Source organism: Pongo abelii, chromosome 10 (assembly GCF_028885655.2).
Source record: "Pongo abelii isolate AG06213 chromosome 10, NHGRI_mPonAbe1-v2.0_pri, whole genome shotgun sequence".
In the NCBI taxonomy this organism is placed as follows: Eukaryota; Metazoa; Chordata; class Mammalia; order Primates; family Hominidae; genus Pongo; species Pongo abelii.
The window spans coordinates 67254128-67274765 of NC_071995.2; the positions used below are offsets into that span (position 1 = coordinate 67254128).

At 34.5% G+C, this 20638-nt stretch overlaps 1 protein-coding gene across 4 annotated transcripts in view; it reads left to right on the top strand.

The window, feature by feature from the left end:
• Positions 1-20638, top strand: part of CPSF6 (cleavage and polyadenylation specific factor 6) — a 30183-nt gene that overhangs the window by 8855 nt on the left and 690 nt on the right. The window contains exons 2-10 of one of the 4 annotated variants that reach the window (XM_009248016.4): positions 2733-2942; positions 4655-4758; positions 8105-8250; positions 9140-9313; positions 9443-9553; positions 9996-10500; positions 10834-10949; positions 11450-11603; positions 13775-13964. In XM_009248016.4, the coding sequence (XP_009246291.1) occupies positions 2733-2942; positions 4655-4758; positions 8105-8250; positions 9140-9313; positions 9443-9553; positions 9996-10500; positions 10834-10949; positions 11450-11603; positions 13775-13961 (1707 nt within the window). In that variant the 3' untranslated portion in view covers positions 13962-13964. 4 annotated transcript variants of the gene reach the window in all.

The following is a 20638-nucleotide window of genomic DNA, read 5'->3' on the forward strand; positions in this document are numbered from 1 at the left end:
GCTGAGGAGGATGGAAACTCAACTCCCTTTGAATAATATTAATAATTCTACTTGATGTTCAGAACCGGATTGCAAGAGAGTTTAAAGTGCCCAACACCCCTTGTGGGAAACTTTTTAGTATGTTAAGTGCATGGAACTACTGCTGCAGCCACACCGCCTGAAGCTTCAGCTACACTGAAACTTCATAACAAAACTTACCCTCTTTTTTCCTAATTTCTGTGGTCATTGCAATTTGAGCATGTTACTTTGTTTAACAAAAACTCATTTCTTAAAGATTATTTTAGTATTGCTGTACAAACAGAATAAAATTATGGCATTATTTGGTGACTTGTGGACTTAGTTTCTGCCCTTTGTTAAATTTAGCTTTGTTCTGATTTAACCTTGAGATCCCAGACCCCTTATTAAATAAGTCTTACAGATATTCTACCTCATAACAAGTAAAATTGGTATGTAAAGATTCTGTAACTAGTAAATTGGATAAGTCATTAATTACATAGACGATTACCTGATGATTACTTGAGGTCCCTTTATTTATGTATATAAATGATATTTCCCCTTCTAGGCTTTTTTCTTTTTCTTTTAAAAAGATCTTATTCTGGGCCGGGCGTGGTGGCTCACACCTGTAATCCCAGCCTTTGGGAGGCCAAGGTGGGCGGATCACGAGGTCAGGAGATTGAGACCATCCTGGCTAACACGGTGAAACCCTGTCTCTACTAAAAATACAAAAAATTAGCTGGGCATGGTAGCGGGCGCCTGTAGTCCCAGCTACTCGCGAGGCTGAGGCAGGAGAATGGCGTGAACCCAGGAGGCGGAGCTTGCAGTGAGCCAAGATCGCGCCACTGCTCTCCAGCCTGGGTGACAGAGCAAGACTCCATCTCAAAAAAAATAAATAAATAAAAATTAAAATAAAAAAATACAAAATAAATAAAATATCTTATTCTGGCTCGCTTTTAAATAGCAAAACAGTAGCCCGGGCCCATAATATCTTGTTGCTCTGTTTATCATATAACAAATGCTTTTCTCTGGGTCATTCTCTATCCATTTAGGGACTATTTTGGCTAATAGTCCCTAAAACCTTTAGCTCCTCCACATGTGCCATTTGTATAGTTCTTTAGTAAATTGTATTAACGGAAGAATCTGTAAGTTATGTCTGAACTTTCAGGTTATCTTATAATTGTCTTTTTCCTTATGTCGAATATTCTATGTCATAAGAATAAAATGGTTCACACTAATACAAGTACTTAGTTGTGGAAAGGGAGAGTAGAAGATAAAAATGGAGATTTTCCTGTGCTACAGGCTTAGTCAAGCTTATGGTCTAGTAATGGTTATCAAAGGCAATTAAATAGTGTTGAGTGTTCTGCTTTTACCTACATTTCATTTTTCATGTACTTAGTTACAAATTGAACCCTCTTCTATTTTTTTTCCTGCTCCTGTTTCTGTTTCATTTTAGTTTTCCTTTTCCCTGATTATCATTTAGGCATGTAAGTGACACCCAGTAGCATTGCTTTAATTCTGCTGGTGACAGTGCCAAAGCTTTACTATACTCTTTGTTTTGTTGTCTGTTGCTTTTCTCTTGCTAATTTGCTTGACTAGATAACTAAGAATTCAGGTAAGCATTAGCTCTTTGTTCACTGAGAATGATACAACTTGCAAGATAATTAATTTGGATCATTCTACATGTATTTCATTTATTTCTCTTTACTTTGTTCATTTATTATGACATTTTGAATTATTTACATACCCATATTTCTTCTTTCTTTTATGGCTCAGCTCACTACGCTTTTTTTTAATACTGGTAGCTTCCTCAAGGTTGGAAAACAAGATCGGAATACTGTAGAAAATAATAACTGTTTTTCTGTGGTCATATATTAAAGATATAATGGCTTTTGATTTTGGGGTGATTTTTCTAATGTCAGTTTAAAAAAAACTTGTCTATTTGCATTCGTGTGTTATTACTTCTGGTTAAGAGTATTTCCAAGGAAAGGAAAGTTTCGTGTTACTTATTTTGTTTCCATGTCTTTTTCCAAAAGAACTTATTTTTTATATTATAATAAATATCAGTGGAAAAGTGGGATTCATTATATAGAAATTAACTAGGCTGGGTGCAGTGGCTCAAGCCTATAATCCCAACACTTTGGGAGGCCGAGGCAGGAGGATTGCTTGAACTCAGGAGTTCAAAACTAGCGTGGACAATGTAGCAAGACCTGGTCTCTACAAAAAAAAAAAAAAAAGAAATAAAGGAAACTCACTTTTTTTTTTTTTTTGAGATGAAGTCTCGCTCTGTTGCCCAGGCTGGAGTACAATGGCACGATCTTGGCTCACTACAACCTCTGCCTCCCAGGTTCAAGCGATTCTCCTGCCTCAGCCTCCTGAGTAACTGGGATTACAGGCGTGCGCCACCATGCCTGGCTAATTTTTGTATGTTTAGTAGAGACAGGGCTTCACCATGTTGGTTGGCTGGGCTGGTCTCGAACTCCTGAACTCAAGTGATCCACCTGCCTCGGCCTCCCAAGTGCTGGGATTACAGGTGTGAGCCACCACTCCCGGCAAGAAATTCACTTTTTAGGCCTGTTCAAGAGTACATCTGTTGCATAAAGTGGAAAAAGATTTGTACTGAAATCCTTGGCCTTTTTCTATCAGATTTTTAAAACAAAAAGTTGAATTTGTATTCAAATCTATTTTAGTAGTATTTTGACTTTTGTATAATCTAGAGCATTATTTCTGTATCTCAGGAAGCTGAATATGGTGGGCATGATCAGATAGATTTGTATGACGATGTCATATCTCCATCTGCAAATAATGGAGATGCCCCAGAAGACCGGGATTACATGGATACTCTCCCACCAACTGTTGGTGATGATGTGGGTAAAGGAGCAGCACCAAATGTTGTCTATACGTATACTGGAAAGAGAATTGCATTATATATTGGAAATCTAACATGGGTAAGTGAAGTTAATACAAGAATTAAATTATTGGTAATTGATTTTGAACTGCTCTAGTAATTAATGTTTTTCTCCAGATTTTTGTAAGTTTGATGTTACTGTGTTTTTCTATATGTGTTTGCTTGTCCAATGAGGAAGGAAATACAAATATCTTTGCAACATCATTAATTCGAATTCTTCTAGTTTTGAGTTTTGTGGTCATTCAACTTTTCTTGGTGGAGATACTAGTTACATATAGTTAAATTAGTTTTGTCTTCAGTTACCTTTTTTATGCTACCACTTTACCTTGCTTCAGCTAGCCCAGTTTCACTAAAAATAATGCTCACATGGGGTCTCAAACCAGGATTCAAGTGTAAAAGGAAAGAGACATAGTATCACTCCTGGTTTAAAAATAGTGTCCATTATTTAATTTGTGTTACAAATTTGAGTTTTATTTCTGCCCTTAAATTTGAAATCTGATTTATAGAAGCACTGCTGTATGTATTATATTTTAATTTGGGTTGTCATGAGACTAAGATTATTGATTTAGAGCTTCATTAAATGCACATATGTATATTTATTTTTTATTAATATTACATCTTAAGTATCATTAAAATAGTCCTATAGAATGTTTATATTTCTACTTAGTTATATGTATGCTTGAAAGCTAAAAACTCGTATATCCAAAAATCAATAAAACTTGGCACCCTTGCATTTCCTTAATAACACTGTATTTTTAAACGTTTTATTTACATTTCTTTTTTTCGGGGGGAGACAGAATTTGCAAAACTCTGTCACCCAGGCTGGAGTGCAGTGGTGTAATCATAGCTCACTGAAGCCTCAAACTCCTGGGCTCAAGTGATTCTCCTGTGTCAGCCTCCAAGTAGCTAGGACCACAGGCATGTGTCACTCCGCCTGGCTAATTAAAAACAAAACAAAACCAAACCCTTTTGTAGAGCTGACTTCTTGCTATATTGCTTCAGGCTGGCCTCAAATTCCTGGCCTCAAGTAATCCTCCTAACCAAGCTCTCAAAGTGCTAGGATTATGGTGCCGAGCCTATTTACATTTCTTTTAAAACTAAATGTAACAGATCTCCCACCACCCAGTCTGAGATTCTATAAAATTGGAGACAGTAGCAGTGTAGTTATGAAAGTATGGTTGCTAAGTAAATATTTGGATCTTAGCTCCACCATCTATTATTAGTTTTGTGACCTGGGGCAAGCTCTTTAACATCTATTGTATCACGTGTAAAATGGGGATAATATAGGGCTTATATGGTTGTTATAAGAGTTAAATAGTTGATACATAAAGTATATGGTAGATATTAAATACATGTTAGTTTTTTCTTATCTGCATTTTAATTTAAAAACAAGGTGAAATTCAAAATACTTTCCTTTAATGGGAGGAAGTGAAATTGGTTTTATTCACAATTTAAAATCATAGCAGTTTAAAGCTGTAAGGGACCAGAAACTCTTGAGAGTCAAATCCTATTGTAACCCCAAGGGTATATACCTTCTAGTTTCTGAAATACTTATCAGGGAATGAAGTTAGGTTCCCAGATGTTTTTTGTGCTGTTTAAAAATTGGAGCCTGACTGGCCGTAACTAGACTTAGATTTGCACTCAGCATTTATTTTCTCTTTTATGTCTCAAATTTCCCCTTAAAAACTAAACTGGGATAATAAAAATCTTGGTTATATTTTAATGGTTAATGAGGGGGAAAATATCTTGCAGTGGACAACAGATGAAGACTTAACTGAAGCAGTTCATTCTTTGGGAGTAAATGATATTTTGGAGATAAAATTTTTTGAAAATCGGGCAAATGGCCAGTCAAAGGGGTAAGTTTTTTTTTTCTTTTTGATTTAGTAGCTAGTGATACAGTTTTTACAAGTTAACTTTCCTTTAAGTTAATGTTAATTACACATGTATACACATGTATACAAACAACACATGATTGTTTACATTGGAAGGAGGTTCTTGGGCAAAGATTGATACTTTTCATTTTATGTACCCTATTACCTAACACACTAAAACCAGTAGAGTGGAAATGCGGACAGATTTATTTTCTATTTTTCCCAAATTTTCTCTGTCTGTGGTTGAAATGGTTGTTGAAATGACAGTTTAAGAACCATTACTCTCCCTGTGATTAAGAGATGGGAGAAGATAGGCAACTGAATAATGTGTGTTACATGGATGTTTTGCTTTATTTCACTGCTAAACTATACAAGTGAGATAGCATCAGCATGAGAACATTATAAATACAGATATTTAAAAGTAAGAAAATAAAATGCCACTATCCTACAATTCATTGATGTTTACTTTTAACATTTTAGTGAAGATTCTTTTGGGCTTTTTCCTAAAAATAAATAAATAAATAAATAATGGAATTATAATTCATGTGTTTATATGTTTGATACAAGAAATAAAAATAAATACACATCTTCTCTAATGTCTAATTCTTTTGCATCATACCTGGTATGCTACTGTAATTTACCTTTCTTATTTTTGGTTATTGTGGTGGTTTCCACTTTTGCCTTTTGTAAATAATGTTGCAGCAGACATCATTTTATATAAGTCTTTTGGTACAGATTTTGGATTTTCTTTTAAGGATAAATTGTTAGATGCACAATGATAAAGAATATGCTTATTTCATATATTGCTTACTTATCTTAGAAGGTTATACCAATTTATACTAAACTGAGAATATTTTCAAAATGTATGCAGAGTCTGAACACTTCTCGCTAACTTCAGTTATACCACTTGGTCAAAGCCACTATCATCTCTCACTTAAACTTTGGCAGTAGCTTCCTAACTGGAAGTATAGACTGCCCCCTACAGTCTGTACTCCACATAATAGAAGTTCTTAAAAAAATGACATTCTGCTCAATCTTCTCATGGCTTCCTGTCTGTCTCATTCTTTACCATTGTCTACAAGGTACTTTCTGGTCTGTTTTCCTACCACCTTTCTAACCCTATCCTACCACTCTTTTTCAGCCACATTAGTCTCTTTGCTGTTTGCCAGACCAATTCCTACCTAGGACCTTTAGCTGTTTTCTCTTCTTGGTTTACTTTTCCCCCTCAAATATCCACATGGCTTACTCTTTCACTTCATTCAGGACTCAGACTGTTTTAAGAGTTTTCTTCCATGACCACCTTGTGCAAAGTAGCACCTTCCTATCCTGTTTTCTTTATTTCCACTCTGATATATTTTACTCGTTTGTTGTCTCCTCTTCCAAGCCTTTTAAGCTTAATGAGAACAGAGATTCTGTTTTGTTCTCTGTTACATCTCCAGCTCTAGAATGGTACCTTGCATCTAAGAAGTGGTGCTTAATAAATATTTGTTAAATTAATTTAGTTTTTTATAAATGTTGTGACCCAAGATAATCCTGGTGCAAACAGCAGAACTTGTTGACTAGAATAAGAAGTATAGTTTAAAAGATCATGTTGAACATTAGGGAGAAAAGAGCTTAAGTTTCTTAAGCTACTAAGACCCTCCCTCCCTCAAATAATTTAGAATATCCTGTAACTATACGAATTGGTAATCATTCTGATTATTTTAAATTTGTTTTTCTTTTTGAGGTATAATTCATATGCCATAAAATGCAGGCTTTTAAATGTACAATTCAGTGATATTTATTATATTTATGAAGTTTAGCAACCATTACCACTGTCTCATTCCAGAACGTTTCATCACTCCAAGGAGAAATCTTGTACCCGGTTAGCAGTCACTCCCATTTCCTCTCTTCCTATCTGCTGGCAACCGCTAACGTGCTCTGAATATGCCTGTTCTGGACATTTCATCTAAATGGAATCATAAAATACGTAGTCCTATGTGACTGGCTTTTTTCCTTAGCATAATGATTTTAAGGTTCATCCATGTTGAAGCATGCATCAGCATTTCTTTTTATGGCTGAATAATATTCCACTACATGGATATAGCACTTTTTTCTTTTAATCTATCAGTTGATGGACGTCTAGGTTATTTCCACTTTTGGCTATTAAGGAAAATGCCTCTGTGAATATTTGTGTACCCATATTGTGTGAACGTGTATTTTCAGTTCTGTTGGATGTGTACCTAGGAATGGAATTACTGGGTTATATAGTAACTCTATGTTTAAATGTTTGAGGAATTACCAGATTATTTGCCAGAGCCATTGCGCCATTTTATTAATACATGGTCATCAGCAATGTGCAATAGTTCCAGTTTCTCCACATCTTTATTTATTTATTTATTTATTTATTTATTGAGACAGAGTCTCACTCTGTCACCCAGGCTGGAGTGCAGTGGCGGGATCTTGGCTCATTGCAGCTTCTGCCTCCCAGGTTCAAATGATTCTCCTGTCTCAGCCTCCCAGCATGGACTACAGGCGCACACCACCACGCCCGGCTAATTTTTGAATTTTTAGTAGAGACGGGGTTTCACCATTTTGGTCAGGCTGGTCTTGAACTCCTGACCTCATGATCCGCCTGCCTCGGCCTCTCCACATCTTTAATACTTGTCTTTTTTATTATAGCCACCCTAGTGGGTATGGGGTGGTATCTTGTGGTTTTGATTTGCACTTCCCCAATACTTAATGATATTGTACATCTTTTTATTGTAGCAAAAAGTGGAAGCAACCCAAATGTCCATGAACTGATGGATACATTTCTTTTAATGTTATATATTTATAATGGAAAATTATTCACCCATAAAAATAAGTGGTGATGCATGCTGTAACAGTGGATGAACCTTGAAAACATGCTAGTTAAAGAAAGCTGGTCATAAGGGACCTCCTATTGTATGATTCCATTTAGATGAAATGTCCAGGATAGGCCAGTCCAGAGACAGAAATTAGGTTTAGTGGTTCCATAGGGTACAGGGATGGGAAGAAATGGGAGCGATGGCCAGTGGATATGGAGTTTATTTTTGGGGTGATGAAAATGTTTTTATTTATTTTTAGAGACAGGATCTCACTCTTGCCCAGGCTGGAGTGCAGTAGTGTGATTATAGCTTACTGTAGCCTCAAACTCCTGGGCTCAAGCAGTCCTCTTGCCTCAGCCTTCTAAGCAGCTGGGATTACAGGCATGAGCCACTGTGCCCAGCTGTTGTTTTAGATAAAAGCAGATTAAGACCTTTTTACAGAAGAATAACAGTAATATTGATCTCTTTTTACTTTGTATCCTCACCCCTTAAACACTTTTTAGGTTTGCCCTTGTTGGTGTTGGATCTGAAGCATCTTCAAAAAAGTTAATGGATCTGTTGCCTAAAAGAGAACTTCATGGTCAGAATCCTGTTGTAACTCCATGCAATAAACAATTCCTGAGTCAATTTGAAATGCAGTCCAGGAAAAGTAAGCAATCCTCAGAGGCTTTTATTAAAATATGTACATTTTAACCAGTGCATTTGTTAGGTGTTATACTAGAGAAGTCATCTTAATACTAGCTCACTAGAAACTCCATTTCACAAAGTCCATGCTTTGAATTAGATTTAATCACTGGTTATGACTGTGGGCCTGTGTACTAGAAACCTACTCCTGTTCCATTTTTCTCCAGATGTAACAGACCCAATACTATACAACAACATGCAAGTTCTATAGCCCTACCATTCTTGTCCTATTGTTTCCATCTTAGATACAGAAAGAAACTACATTCTAATTCTTAGATTAAAGGAAAGCTATGTGGATGTGTATTATGGTGGGGGAGAGATCACTGATTACCAGAAAATGTTCATTGATTTTTCTGCTTGGCAACAAGACCTTTCACCACTTGGTAAACTGAATATAGAAAAGATTTGTCATTATACATTGAAGTACGTTATCATTTAAGAGATGAGATGGATGATTATGTAATTAACAGAAATTCAAGTGGTTCCTTTTCTTTTAATGTTTTAGCACTTAAGACTTAACTGAAGAAGTATGTTACAAAATTTAAATGATGTAATACTGAAATTAAGATACCTATTGAAGAATTTCAGTCTTGGCTGCTGCAGAGTGCTGGTATTTTGAAAGTAACTCACGATTACCTATGGAAAATATATTTAAACCTGGATATTTTGAGTCTTTAAAAGTATCCAAATAGATGTGAATGTTTTCCTAAACCATACTTTCTCATGTAATTTGCATAGGCACAAGGCATTTGCAAGTTAATATATTAGAAATAGAGTTGTTTTTAATAATAGTGGTTGCATTTCAGAAAACTATTTTTAATAAGTGCTATTTATGAGTATTTGGATATTTGCAGCTACACAATCAGGACAAATGTCTGGGGAAGGTAAAGCTGGTCCTCCAGGAGGCAGTTCCCGTGCAGCATTTCCACAAGGTGGTAGAGGACGGGGCCGTTTTCCAGGGGCTGTTCCTGGTGGGGACAGATTTCCTGGGCCAACAGGACCAGGAGGGCCACCCCCACCTTTTCCAGGTAAAACTTTTCTTAAATTACCATGGATAAAACATGTCTACCTAATACCTCTTTTCCTTTTCTCTCTTTTTCAAGTAATGCATTATTAATGTGACTTACTCTCCTTGTTATGCTATTTTTGGAATCCAGGAAATTTGATCAAGCATCTTGTTAAAGGAACTCGGCCTTTGTTCCTGGAAACTAGGATTCCATGGCATATGGGGCACAGCATAGAGGAAATACCCATTTTTGGCCTAAAAGGTCTTTATTTTTCTCCAAACTTGCTTGACTTATATATAGAATATTTACATCCGTCTTACTTTCTTACCTCTTAAAAAAATCCTTTCAAGATCATTTTTCCTTGTTTCACTTTCTAGCTTGGCATCAGAGTAGAATATAAGGTGGGTGATTTCACTGTAAGAAGTGTGTGTACACGGAAAGATGGAAAATATCTCTAGGCATTGTAATTTTTTTTATTAAAGTTTTCGTTTCAATAATTTTTCTTAAGCATAAATTGAGCTAGTTAAATTTGTAAGGATATACTTCATTGTAGTTGGTAGTGTAACATTTACCATACGGGTTTTATTTAAAGACAAAGACTTGGTGTATGCTTTATGCGTTTAAAGTATAATCTTGGCATGTAAAAGTTAAAATATCTTATTAGTGAAGTGTTTTTTTTTTTTCTTTCTCCTTTGTTTTTTAGCTGGACAGACTCCACCACGTCCACCCTTAGGTCCTCCAGGCCCACCTGGTCCACCAGGTCCTCCACCTCCTGGTCAGGTTCTGCCTCCTCCTCTAGCTGGGCCTCCTAATCGAGGAGATCGCCCTCCACCACCAGTTCTTTTTCCTGGACAACCTTTTGGGCAGCCTCCATTGGGTCCACTTCCTCCTGGCCCTCCACCTCCAGTTCCAGGCTACGGCCCCCCTCCTGGCCCACCACCTCCACAACAGGGACCGCCTCCACCTCCAGGCCCTTTTCCACCTCGTCCACCCGGTCCACTTGGGCCACCCCTTACACTAGCTCCTCCTCCGCATCTTCCTGGACCACCTCCAGGTGCCCCACCGCCAGCTCCGCATGTGAACCCAGCTTTCTTTCCTCCACCAACTAACAGCGGCATGCCTACATCAGATAGCCGAGGTCCACCACCAACAGATCCATATGGGCGACCTCCACCATATGATAGGGGTGACTATGGCCCCCCTGGAAGGTAAGTTAGTGTGTATCTGTGAAAGTACTTGATGATAAAAGATAGGAACAATGACTGTAAATATTAGATTGTAGGTATATAAATATGTTATTTCTGCTTTCCAAGAAGATGAGGTGTTTAAGCTGCTACTCTGTTTTAGCTGAAAGATACTGGTATAGGAGAATTTTTAGACGTGTTCTCTTTGTAGGAAAAGTAGCATGCTTCAATATGGAAAAGTAACTACTATCTCTAAAGCACATGTCAGAAGCAGCTAGTATGAATTGCTATACACTGTTGTGACTAACTGAGGAAATCTGTTGAGTATGAGTTAAGGTTTATGTTTTTGTTTTACAGGGAAATGGATACTGCAAGAACGCCATTGAGTGAAGCTGAATTTGAAGAAATCATGAATAGAAATAGGGCAATCTCAAGCAGTGCTATTTCGAGAGCTGTGTCTGATGCCAGTGCTGGTTTGTATATTTCTTGTATTAATATTTCTTATTTATGTTATTAGGAATGACCTAAAAATGTAAGTACAATCTAGAAGATAGGTCATTTACATGTAGTAGTTCTTTTTATATTCCCAAATCATTACCTGCGATTTATTTAAAAAGCATTGAAAAAAGCTGTGTGTCACAGTGTAGTGGGGAAAATCCAAATTTTAAGTTATTTGGTATAGATTTAAGTCTTACCCTTGACATTTAATGGTTCAGGAGCCTTATGACACCTTATTTATTCTTATATTTGCAAAATGATAATGTGCTTCACACACTTGTAATAAGTTGAGTTAATATCATGAGCGTGAAAGGCTTTTGCAAATGGTGAAACACTGAAAGAAGACATTGTCTTGCATAGTTATTTTATAGCACAGTACTTTTGTAAAATGCCTTATCACTCTTATCCCAAGTGGTTTGATGGTGTTTTGAAAACAAAACTTGTTTGACTTCAAACCCTTTCCTTTCCCTCACAGGTGATTATGGGAGTGCTATTGAGACATTGGTAACTGCAATTTCTTTAATTAAACAATCCAAAGTATCCGCTGATGATCGTTGCAAAGTTCTTATTAGTTCTTTGCAAGATTGCCTTCATGGAATTGAGTCCAAGTCTTATGGTTCTGGATCAAGGTAAAACTTTCCTGTCTCATTTCCATTTAAAAAAACTGTTAGTTTACAAATGGAAAAAATACTGTGAGACTTTAAAAAGAGGACTTTGCTTTTACTTAACTGATTATTTAGCAGCTGGAGTTTTGGTGTTTTTTTGTTAACCCTAAATGTTAGTTCCTTGCTTAAAACCCTTTAAAGGCTCCTACTCAGTCTTAAAGCAAGACTGTAAAGATTGAGGGACTGTGTGATAAAGCCCCTGCCTATCTTTTTAGCCTCATTTTGTACCTCTCCCCTTACTGTTCTCCAGTGAGTATTTCTCCATATTTCTCCTTTTCTTTAGATACATCAAATGTTTGACCACCTCACTTTATATTCCTTCTGCTGGGAGCAGTTTTCCCTGTCTCTTCACATAGCTGGCTCCTTATTCTTCACGTCTCATTCTAACTTCTTAGGATGGGGCTTCTCCCAAGTTAGTCTGCCATATTGTTTTTTTTATTTCTTCCATAGTACTTAATAACCAATTCTTACTTGTTATCAAGGCATATTTTTCCTCATTAGAACACATGTTGAATGATGGTAGGGGATTTATCTATCCTGCTCACTGTATTTCTTTTCTTTTAAGAGATGGGTCTTGTTAAGTTACCCAGGCTGGTCCTGAACTCCTGGACTCAAGTGATCCTCTCAGCTTGGCCTCCCAAAGTGTTGGGATGATAGGCATAAGCCACTGTGCTCAGCCATGCTCGTTGTAATATTTCTAATGCCTACAGAGTGTCTGGTACAGAATGAGTGCTGAATAAAAATTTCTCGAATGAGGGAGTGACTGAATGAATGAATGGTCTTTTAGGTAGTTCCTTTTTTTTTCTTTTTAGCATTGCTGCTAACTTTGAAATTGTATATATTTTTGAAAGGCAGACCTTTAATCTTCACTTGGTATTCTTAGATATGTCTTTCGTGTACTCTATCTGGTAGTAGTCTTTAAGAGAAAAAAGCTTGCCTTTGACATGGTCCCCAGTTTTGTAATTATTACCTTTTGACCCAGTGTAAGAATCTTTGTGTCTGAACAAATATGTCATAGATACAGTTATCTTGTATCATCTTTTTAAGTTTTGAAGTCCAAAGTAATAATTTTTTAATCCCAACACTTTGGGAGACCAAGGCAGGAGTATCACGTGAGCCCCAGAAGTTTGAGACCAGCCTTGGCAACATAGGGAGTTTTTCTACAAAAAATTTTAAAAAATATCTGGGCCTGGTGGTGGTACATGCCTATAGTCCCAGCTACTTGGGAGGCTGTGGTGGGAGGGTTGCTTGAGCCTCAGAGGTCGAGGATGAAATGAACTGTGATCATGTCCCTGCGCTCCAGCCTGGGGGACAGAGAGAGAGAGACCCTATCTTGAAAAAACAAAGCAATAACTTAGGCCTTGATCAAGGATTTTAGCACCTAATGTTTGCTAAGCTTAGCTGTCTGGTGCAGAAATACAAGACATAAATATTATTTCGTAGACAGTTATTATTTCCTTACTGTGAATTTAGCAGAATTTATAGAAGTCTTTTGGGCAATAAGCTTTGGTTAAATTATTTGTTTTTAAAAAATGGCAGTTCATGAAACGTTTCTACTTATTAAATACAACGTGAATACTATATCAATTCTTGCTACTGGTCATAATTGTTAGCCCTCTCCCATGCCTCTTCTCCTCTCCTGAATATAACATGCGTATTAGAAAGTTTCTTTGTGTTGGATGCTGCTCATGAACCATATGTTAGTAGGTTGTCATATTCATGTATTTAAGCCCCATCGTGTGTTGTGATTTCATGACTTTTATATCTAAAAAAACCATATTGTAGATGTTTTTTAGCTTGAAACACGAGTGCTTTGAAATTTTCCCTTTACCTTTCTATTTGTGCATTCAGTAAATACTACACATCTGTTTTAGGCTACTAGTTTAAATAGATGATGTGATTCATTTCTGTGATGTGTCTGGTTGCTGATTTTTTTGGTAATGTTTTTAATAATGAAATTTCTGGTTCATGCTTACTGGTGAGTTGGTAAGTTGTTATTGGCAGCTCAGGATAGTAAGTTTAAACCAGATTTACAAAGAATTTTTGCTGCCTTAGTTTTTTTAGACATCAAAAAATTGAATATTTTTAAGCTATCTAATTATGGAGAGCATTAATCCAGTAATTTCTTTTAGAAGACGTGAACGATCAAGAGAGAGGGACCATAGTAGATCACGAGAAAAGAGTCGACGTCATAAATCCCGTAGTAGAGACCGTCATGACGATTATTATAGAGAGAGAAGCAGAGAACGAGAGAGGCACCGGGATCGTGACCGAGACCGTGACCGAGAACGTGACCGAGAGCGCGAATATCGTCATCGTTAGAAGGTGGGTATTCCTTCTTCCTGTTAAATGTGTGTGTATTCTTAACAGTAACTATAACTCCAAGGCTACTGTTTATACAGTATATACCTACATTTTAAATGGTCCAGCTACTTGTGAATTTAATCTTCTGGAAACATGTGAAACAAATTATAGGTAAGTAATGACAGGTAAAAATTTTGACCCTTTATCTTATGAATATTTTATTGCTGAGTTATCACTTTTAGGTTTCTAATAGTTAATGGTCTTAACAAAGCAAGGAAATAATCAAGAGGACTCATTGTGTACTTCTAAAATCTAAAAATTGGGATTCTTGTATCACATACGTAGGTTGTGTGCAATTTAAAATACAAAACACAGGGAGTTATTTCACATATATATTATGTGTTTGGATTTTTAAAAATAAATGGAAAGTTACTATTCTTGAACTAGTTTTATTTGTCCCTAAAAATTTATGAGAAAATCTAACACAATAATAGTTTATAATACAGGAGGGTGTTTTCTCAACATTCGAAGAGACTTTTCCTTAAAAAAAAAAAAATAATAATTTTTTTTTTTAGAAGAAACACTATCCTGACATCTGCTTTTTGTTTTTAAAAGAAACAGTATCCTTTAATTTGCAAAGAAGATGTAAAAGTTAATCAGTTAAAATGGGTTCAGGGTGCACTGATTTATATCTAAAAATTTTAAATTGTGTCAAGCCATATACCCAAGTTTAGAATAACTTGAAATAATTTTCTTTGATGTTTCATTCATAAATCATAATCATTGTCTTTTTTTCTGTATTTTAAAACTATTTCTTGTGTACATTTTTCATAAAGTGGGAAGAGTTGTCTGTTTATGCTTCATTTTCACATGTAATTTTATTTTTTATATTTGTTAATAGCATTTATTCATGTGAAGAGCTGGGGGAGGGCACTGTAAGGCTTATGCATGTGACATAGGTTATTCTGTAAATTAAAATATATTTTCTTTATATGTTGGTTGGCATATTCAAATTAAATCAAGGCTAAACAAACCCCTCATAGGTAAATACTCTTTATGTGATTATTTTCAGTAATCATGGGAAACTTACTGAAAATTCAGTCATGGTAATTGTTAGTATTTAAATTGTTATGGGCAAAATTAAAGGTTTTATCAAGTGTATGTAATTCTGTGACAGAATAGCAATTTCTTTAACCATAACAGATACGCAAATGAGGTCCTTAAATGCCTAGAAAATAAGCATGCTATTTTTATGGAACACAGATATAAGCTCCTACACTATTTACAATTTTAAGGGCTTTTTAAGTTAAAGGCTGGTTTTGATACTTTGCATTTTGAATATGCAGATTGAATATCAAAACTTTAATTTGTAGTTTTCCATGTATTACAAAATTTAATATAAATCTCAAAACATTCTTTTAATATGAGGCAAAAAAATCTTATACTTTTTTAAAAGTATAAGCTTATGGAAATTGATATTGTTTTTGAATGTAAAAATTGAATGTTGTATTATGTAAATCTAAACACTAAATTTTAAAGATGTAGCACTTTTTTCCCCCGAGTTAAATACATCTGATCCCATCTTAATGAAAAAATTCTTAATATCCATCAGTTGCTTAAAGTGGATTGTGACTGGGTTATTAGTTGAAATGCTTATCTGTGTCAGTCATTTCCATTATAGAAAGGTACAGGTTCTGTAAGTTACCTATTTTTTTAGACTTTATAAGTTATCAGCAAGCTTCTTGTTAGTAAAGGCATGATAATGAAACTTGAATTCGTCTCCAAAATTAGATGTGCCCATCAAGGGGCCTCTAAACCAATTTAAGCCCAAAGTTAACTAATTACAATTTCCTCACTGGTTTTAGTAAAACTAGCATAGTCAACCAAGTAAACAAAGTCCATTGTTAATCTTATTTGAGTTAGCTAACATTACATTCTAGTAATGGGTACACCTAAATATATCATGACTTGAGTTTCATTACATTCAGACATTAACTACAAATTCCTAATGTGCAAACGATTGTTGACATTTTTCTTAATCACTGATGTACCATACCAGAATTTCCATGTTTTGTTTGTACATTAATCAGAATTGAGTTGTAATACTGTATGTGCCTTCATCCAAGTAAAATTTTACATAAGCATTTCTAGTGCAAAAAATTCTGTTATCCTGGATTATTGTACGTTTGCTATATCAAACAGTATTGTGGATGTAGACTTGAATAAAGGGGTGGGGACTGGGATTAAATATATTCAAGTAAAACTTTTTAAAACAAAAGCTATCTGCAAATTTCATCACCATCATAATAAGGTCTGTTGACCTTTTTAGAAGTTTTAAAATATGAGTCCTTTTGAGCTTTCATGTAAATCTTAAATGGACTAAATGGAATGAGTGATTTGAAAGCTAAAGTGAATGTCACTAGTAAGGCTGTATACAAATAAAATACTAATGTAATCTATTAAAGTGATGATGAATGGCTAAAAGGGCAAGTTCTTAATTTTTTAACTGGAAACATAATGATCTTGGCAAGCTGTTAATGTCTGTCCCATCTTAATTTTTTTTTGTGTTTGAACTGTTGGTAATGTTAATTGCATTCTCTCATTTTAAAATGTATTGGTTTTTCTAAAAGTATTTAATATCTAAGTTCAAATAGATAATATTTTAATGAGAAAATACCAATATTGTAAATTTCAGTATGTAAATACATTGTGCTTCATATTCTGTAATTTCTACCTCTATTCTCAGACCACTCTGAGCAAAATAAAAGTAGTTCAGTGCTTTAAGATTGTACAATTTTTACTGAAATAATTTTAGTTTCATATTTGAGTTACTTAAAAGGTTGCATTCCTCTTGTTACTTCTTTGGAACATCCCTACTCAGCAAATTTGTGTTAACAATTCAGCTTTTCTTTGTTTACTGAAACCAAATTATGTTTTTTAAAAATACTCTTTATTCAGGCTTTTCCTTTCCCTATTTTATGAGGTTTTACAATTCTCAAATAATTATCCATGACAATTTTTAAGCATTGGGTATGGGGTCTGGATTAAATAACTTGCCTTTGCTATCTGATTACTTTTTTTTTTTTTTGAGACGGAGTCTCGCTCTTGTTGCCCAGTCTAGAGTGCAGTGGCACAATCTCAGCTCACCACAACCTTCACCTCCTGGGTTCAAGCAATTCTCCTGCCTTAGCCTCCGGAGTAGCTAGGATTACAGGCATGTGCCACCACGCCCGGCTAATTTTGTAGTTTTAGTAGAGATGGGGTTTCTCCATGTTGGTCAGGCTGGTCTCGAACTCCCGACCTCAGGTGATCCACCCACCTCTGCCTCCCAAAGTGCTGGGATTGGTTACAGGCGTGAGCCGCCGCGCCCAATCTTGTCTGATTACTTTTTTCCTACCTTAAATATGGTGATCTTAGGATCTTAGATTTTGTTATTGCCCAAGATTTAGGATGCTTTGCATTATGTATTCAGCTTACTAGCTTTGTGTTAATTTGAAAAAAAAAAAAGCCAAAAGAATAAAAAAAATTCTTACGTGTTAAAGATGTTTCATTTTCTTCTTAGTGTTGCTTTGAGGCTTATGTGAAAATTAAATTCTCTTAATTACCTGGTGAATGATACTGGTTATAATAAGATTTTAAAATTGTTTCTGCAGCTCTTAGATTATGTGAGGTCTGCCTTATAGCTCCCAGCCCTGTTTCCTTATGTTTTCCCATGTATCCTAACTGCTCTGCTTCATCTGGATATGTATGCTAGCTTTCATTGCTTTAGCTCTGATTTTTCTTACTTTGAGTATTCACAAAACCTGTCTCACTACACAGCTGACTTAATTGAAGTTACAAGAGGGAGTAGGAAGTGATCCCTTGAATGGATGTATAGTGTGTTTTGCTCACTGTGGTTTAAGAATATAGTTTTGTTTACAAATGATTAATGTTCCCTGTTGAAAAAAAAATTCAATGCCAGTGTGAGTCATCTTGCTCTCTCACCGTCATCTCAGTGTTAAATTTACTACCATTGTTTTAGTTTGTAAAATAGATTGTTTTGAATAAATTCTGTCTTGAATGAATATTTAGTTAACGTTGTTTAAAGAAATCTAATAACCAGAAAGGGGTAAGGGTGCCATTTACACTATCCAAATTTTATGAATTTTTATTTTATGGTAGCATGTTTTAACTCTCCATGAATTATAAATAACAGGTTATTTTGAGATGCTCATTTTGTAAATCTTTGGGAACAAACCTCATTTTTCTTTGAATGTGATAAGTTTATTTCTATTTTACTGGGTTGTAAGAGCAATTATGTATGTGTTTTATAGAGTAATAAAATACTTTAGTTAAAATGAGGTAAGTACTATGTACAGAGGTACAGAGATGAAAATATGAAATGTTTTGGTAGCAAGAACTTCTTGTAAATATCTACAATAACTAGAATTGTTTTTATGTAATATGTTCTAGTCAACACAAGAAGGAATTTTGATTTTAGAGTTAACTCATATGTAGATAATTATTTCTCTTGCCCACCTCATTTCCATTCCTCTTATTAAGGAGAAATTTTCAGATAGAGAAAAGTGAATTTTATTTCGTTGAGTTAGTAGTGCATCTCTAAAATTATGAGAATCCTTTTAATTCAGTATATTAATGTGAAAATCTATAAAAGTGCCCTATCAAGTATTTATTTAAATCTTAAAAGATGAATTTACCATGAATTTAAAATACTAATTCTAACAAATGTGCATAGATAAATTTCTAACAGAAACAGTTATAATTTGAGTTGTTAATAACGGCTTGATATATTATCTTAAAATACAAGTACTTCTATGCGTGTTGAAATTTTACTTAGTGCTCACTTTAGTTTACAGACTTTATTAAAAAGGTGTAGATTCCATTTATCATCTTAGTTGTTTTAACATCTGTTTACTTAGGCCTTTCTTTTATAATTAATAGCTAAAGCAAGTAATTGTGTGGCTTTGACATTACAGATTTTACCAAATGATACATTGAAAACATGGACGTTGAATGTATTTGTCACTTTTAAGCTTCTTTTTGATATCTTTGTTGATGTAGTTGCCTACTTAGACATTTGAGAGTATAATATGGAATTGGATTATTGGAAATGGGTTGTATTGCCTTCAAATTCACTTTCGTTTAAGACTGTAAAATTTGTATTTCCAAGTGCATAAAATGTAAAGTGTTTAGAAATAGAAATAAAAACTGCTAGACTATCCCCCATATTTTATGTCTGTATGGTGAAAATTAGATTTATTAATAGAAAAGATCTATCTATAAAGTATAATCAAACAAAAGAGTGCATTAGTCCTGGGAAAAGATGTGTGTTGCAATTTTACAAACAGGATTCTCTATATAAAAATAGTATAATTCTCCACTGGAGTGATAATGATACAAAGATGCAGTGTATGTGATATGTTTTATGGAAGAGTTGAATATTTTTGTTTTGCTATGACTTTAAATAGTTTTTCCCTCTTAATGACTTTTTATCCCTTCCAGCACAACAGAAAATTTAGGGAGATAGCATTCTTTTGCAGTTAGATTTATTAATTTCCCAGTAATTAATATTTCAGATTAGAACATATGCCTTGTCTCTCTCTAATACATAAACCAGTTTTTTAATAGTGTAGTGCAGATAATAAAAATAAAACATTTGAAAGCTGCCATTTTAGATTTTTTCCCATTAAATAGTTTCACTAAATAGCTTCATCAACATAAGATGAAGATGCAATAAAAGATAACAATAGTAATGGCTGAAGTTATCTGAAAGATATGGATTGTATTTTTTTTTTCTTTTGCAGTTTTAAAATTTTAAGTTATTACTGCTAGGCAGTGTGAATGCATATATGTACTGATCCTCTTAAGATACAGCCTAGGAAAGGACATAATAGAAAAATTTATAGCAGTGGCAGAAGTAACTCTTAATTGTAGAGCAAAAAGTATTTTTCAGTTATTTTTATTTCAAAATATCACTAAACTGTGCCCTATGAACATGTTCAGACTGAAAAAAAAGTTTTTAAAAACCTTCTGCCCTCTTGACTCTTAAATCACTTTATTATTGAAGTGGTTTCTTGTCATTTATACTTTCATTACCTAGTGTTTCAGTGGTTACTTATATCCAAGTTAATTGAATGTTTCTTGTGAACCTCTACCTGAAGTTTGCATATATATGTATTCCTTAAATTTTAGTTTATCAACTTTATTCTATTTTTTTTCTTTTATGTGAGTTTTAAATGAACTTTATCATTGTAGATTCCCACTTAGCTTGTTTTGGTTAGTTTATAATACTACGTTAGGTATTTCTATATAGGTGGAATAGAGTAAAAGTAAAGTAAATGTTTTAAATTTGTATTACGTCTAAAGATTTGTATGTGGATGTCATTAATTTAAATGTCCATACTCTATTTATAAATCTTATTTATAAATTTTGTAACATGGAACACCATTTGATTTATAATACTTGCAGAAGTTCCTGTATGCTGTTAAATAAATTAATTTGTAAAATAATTTTGCATTTTATATTTAGTTCAGCATTTAATTGTTAAATGAGTTTATAGACTTGATATGTGGGTGAATGAAAAATATTTACATTAAAATCATCCAAGCATTTTCCATTTATTTTTGTAGTTTGCATATTTTAGAAAATGACTTATGAATGTTTCCATCATCACAGAAACAGTAGCTGCTATATT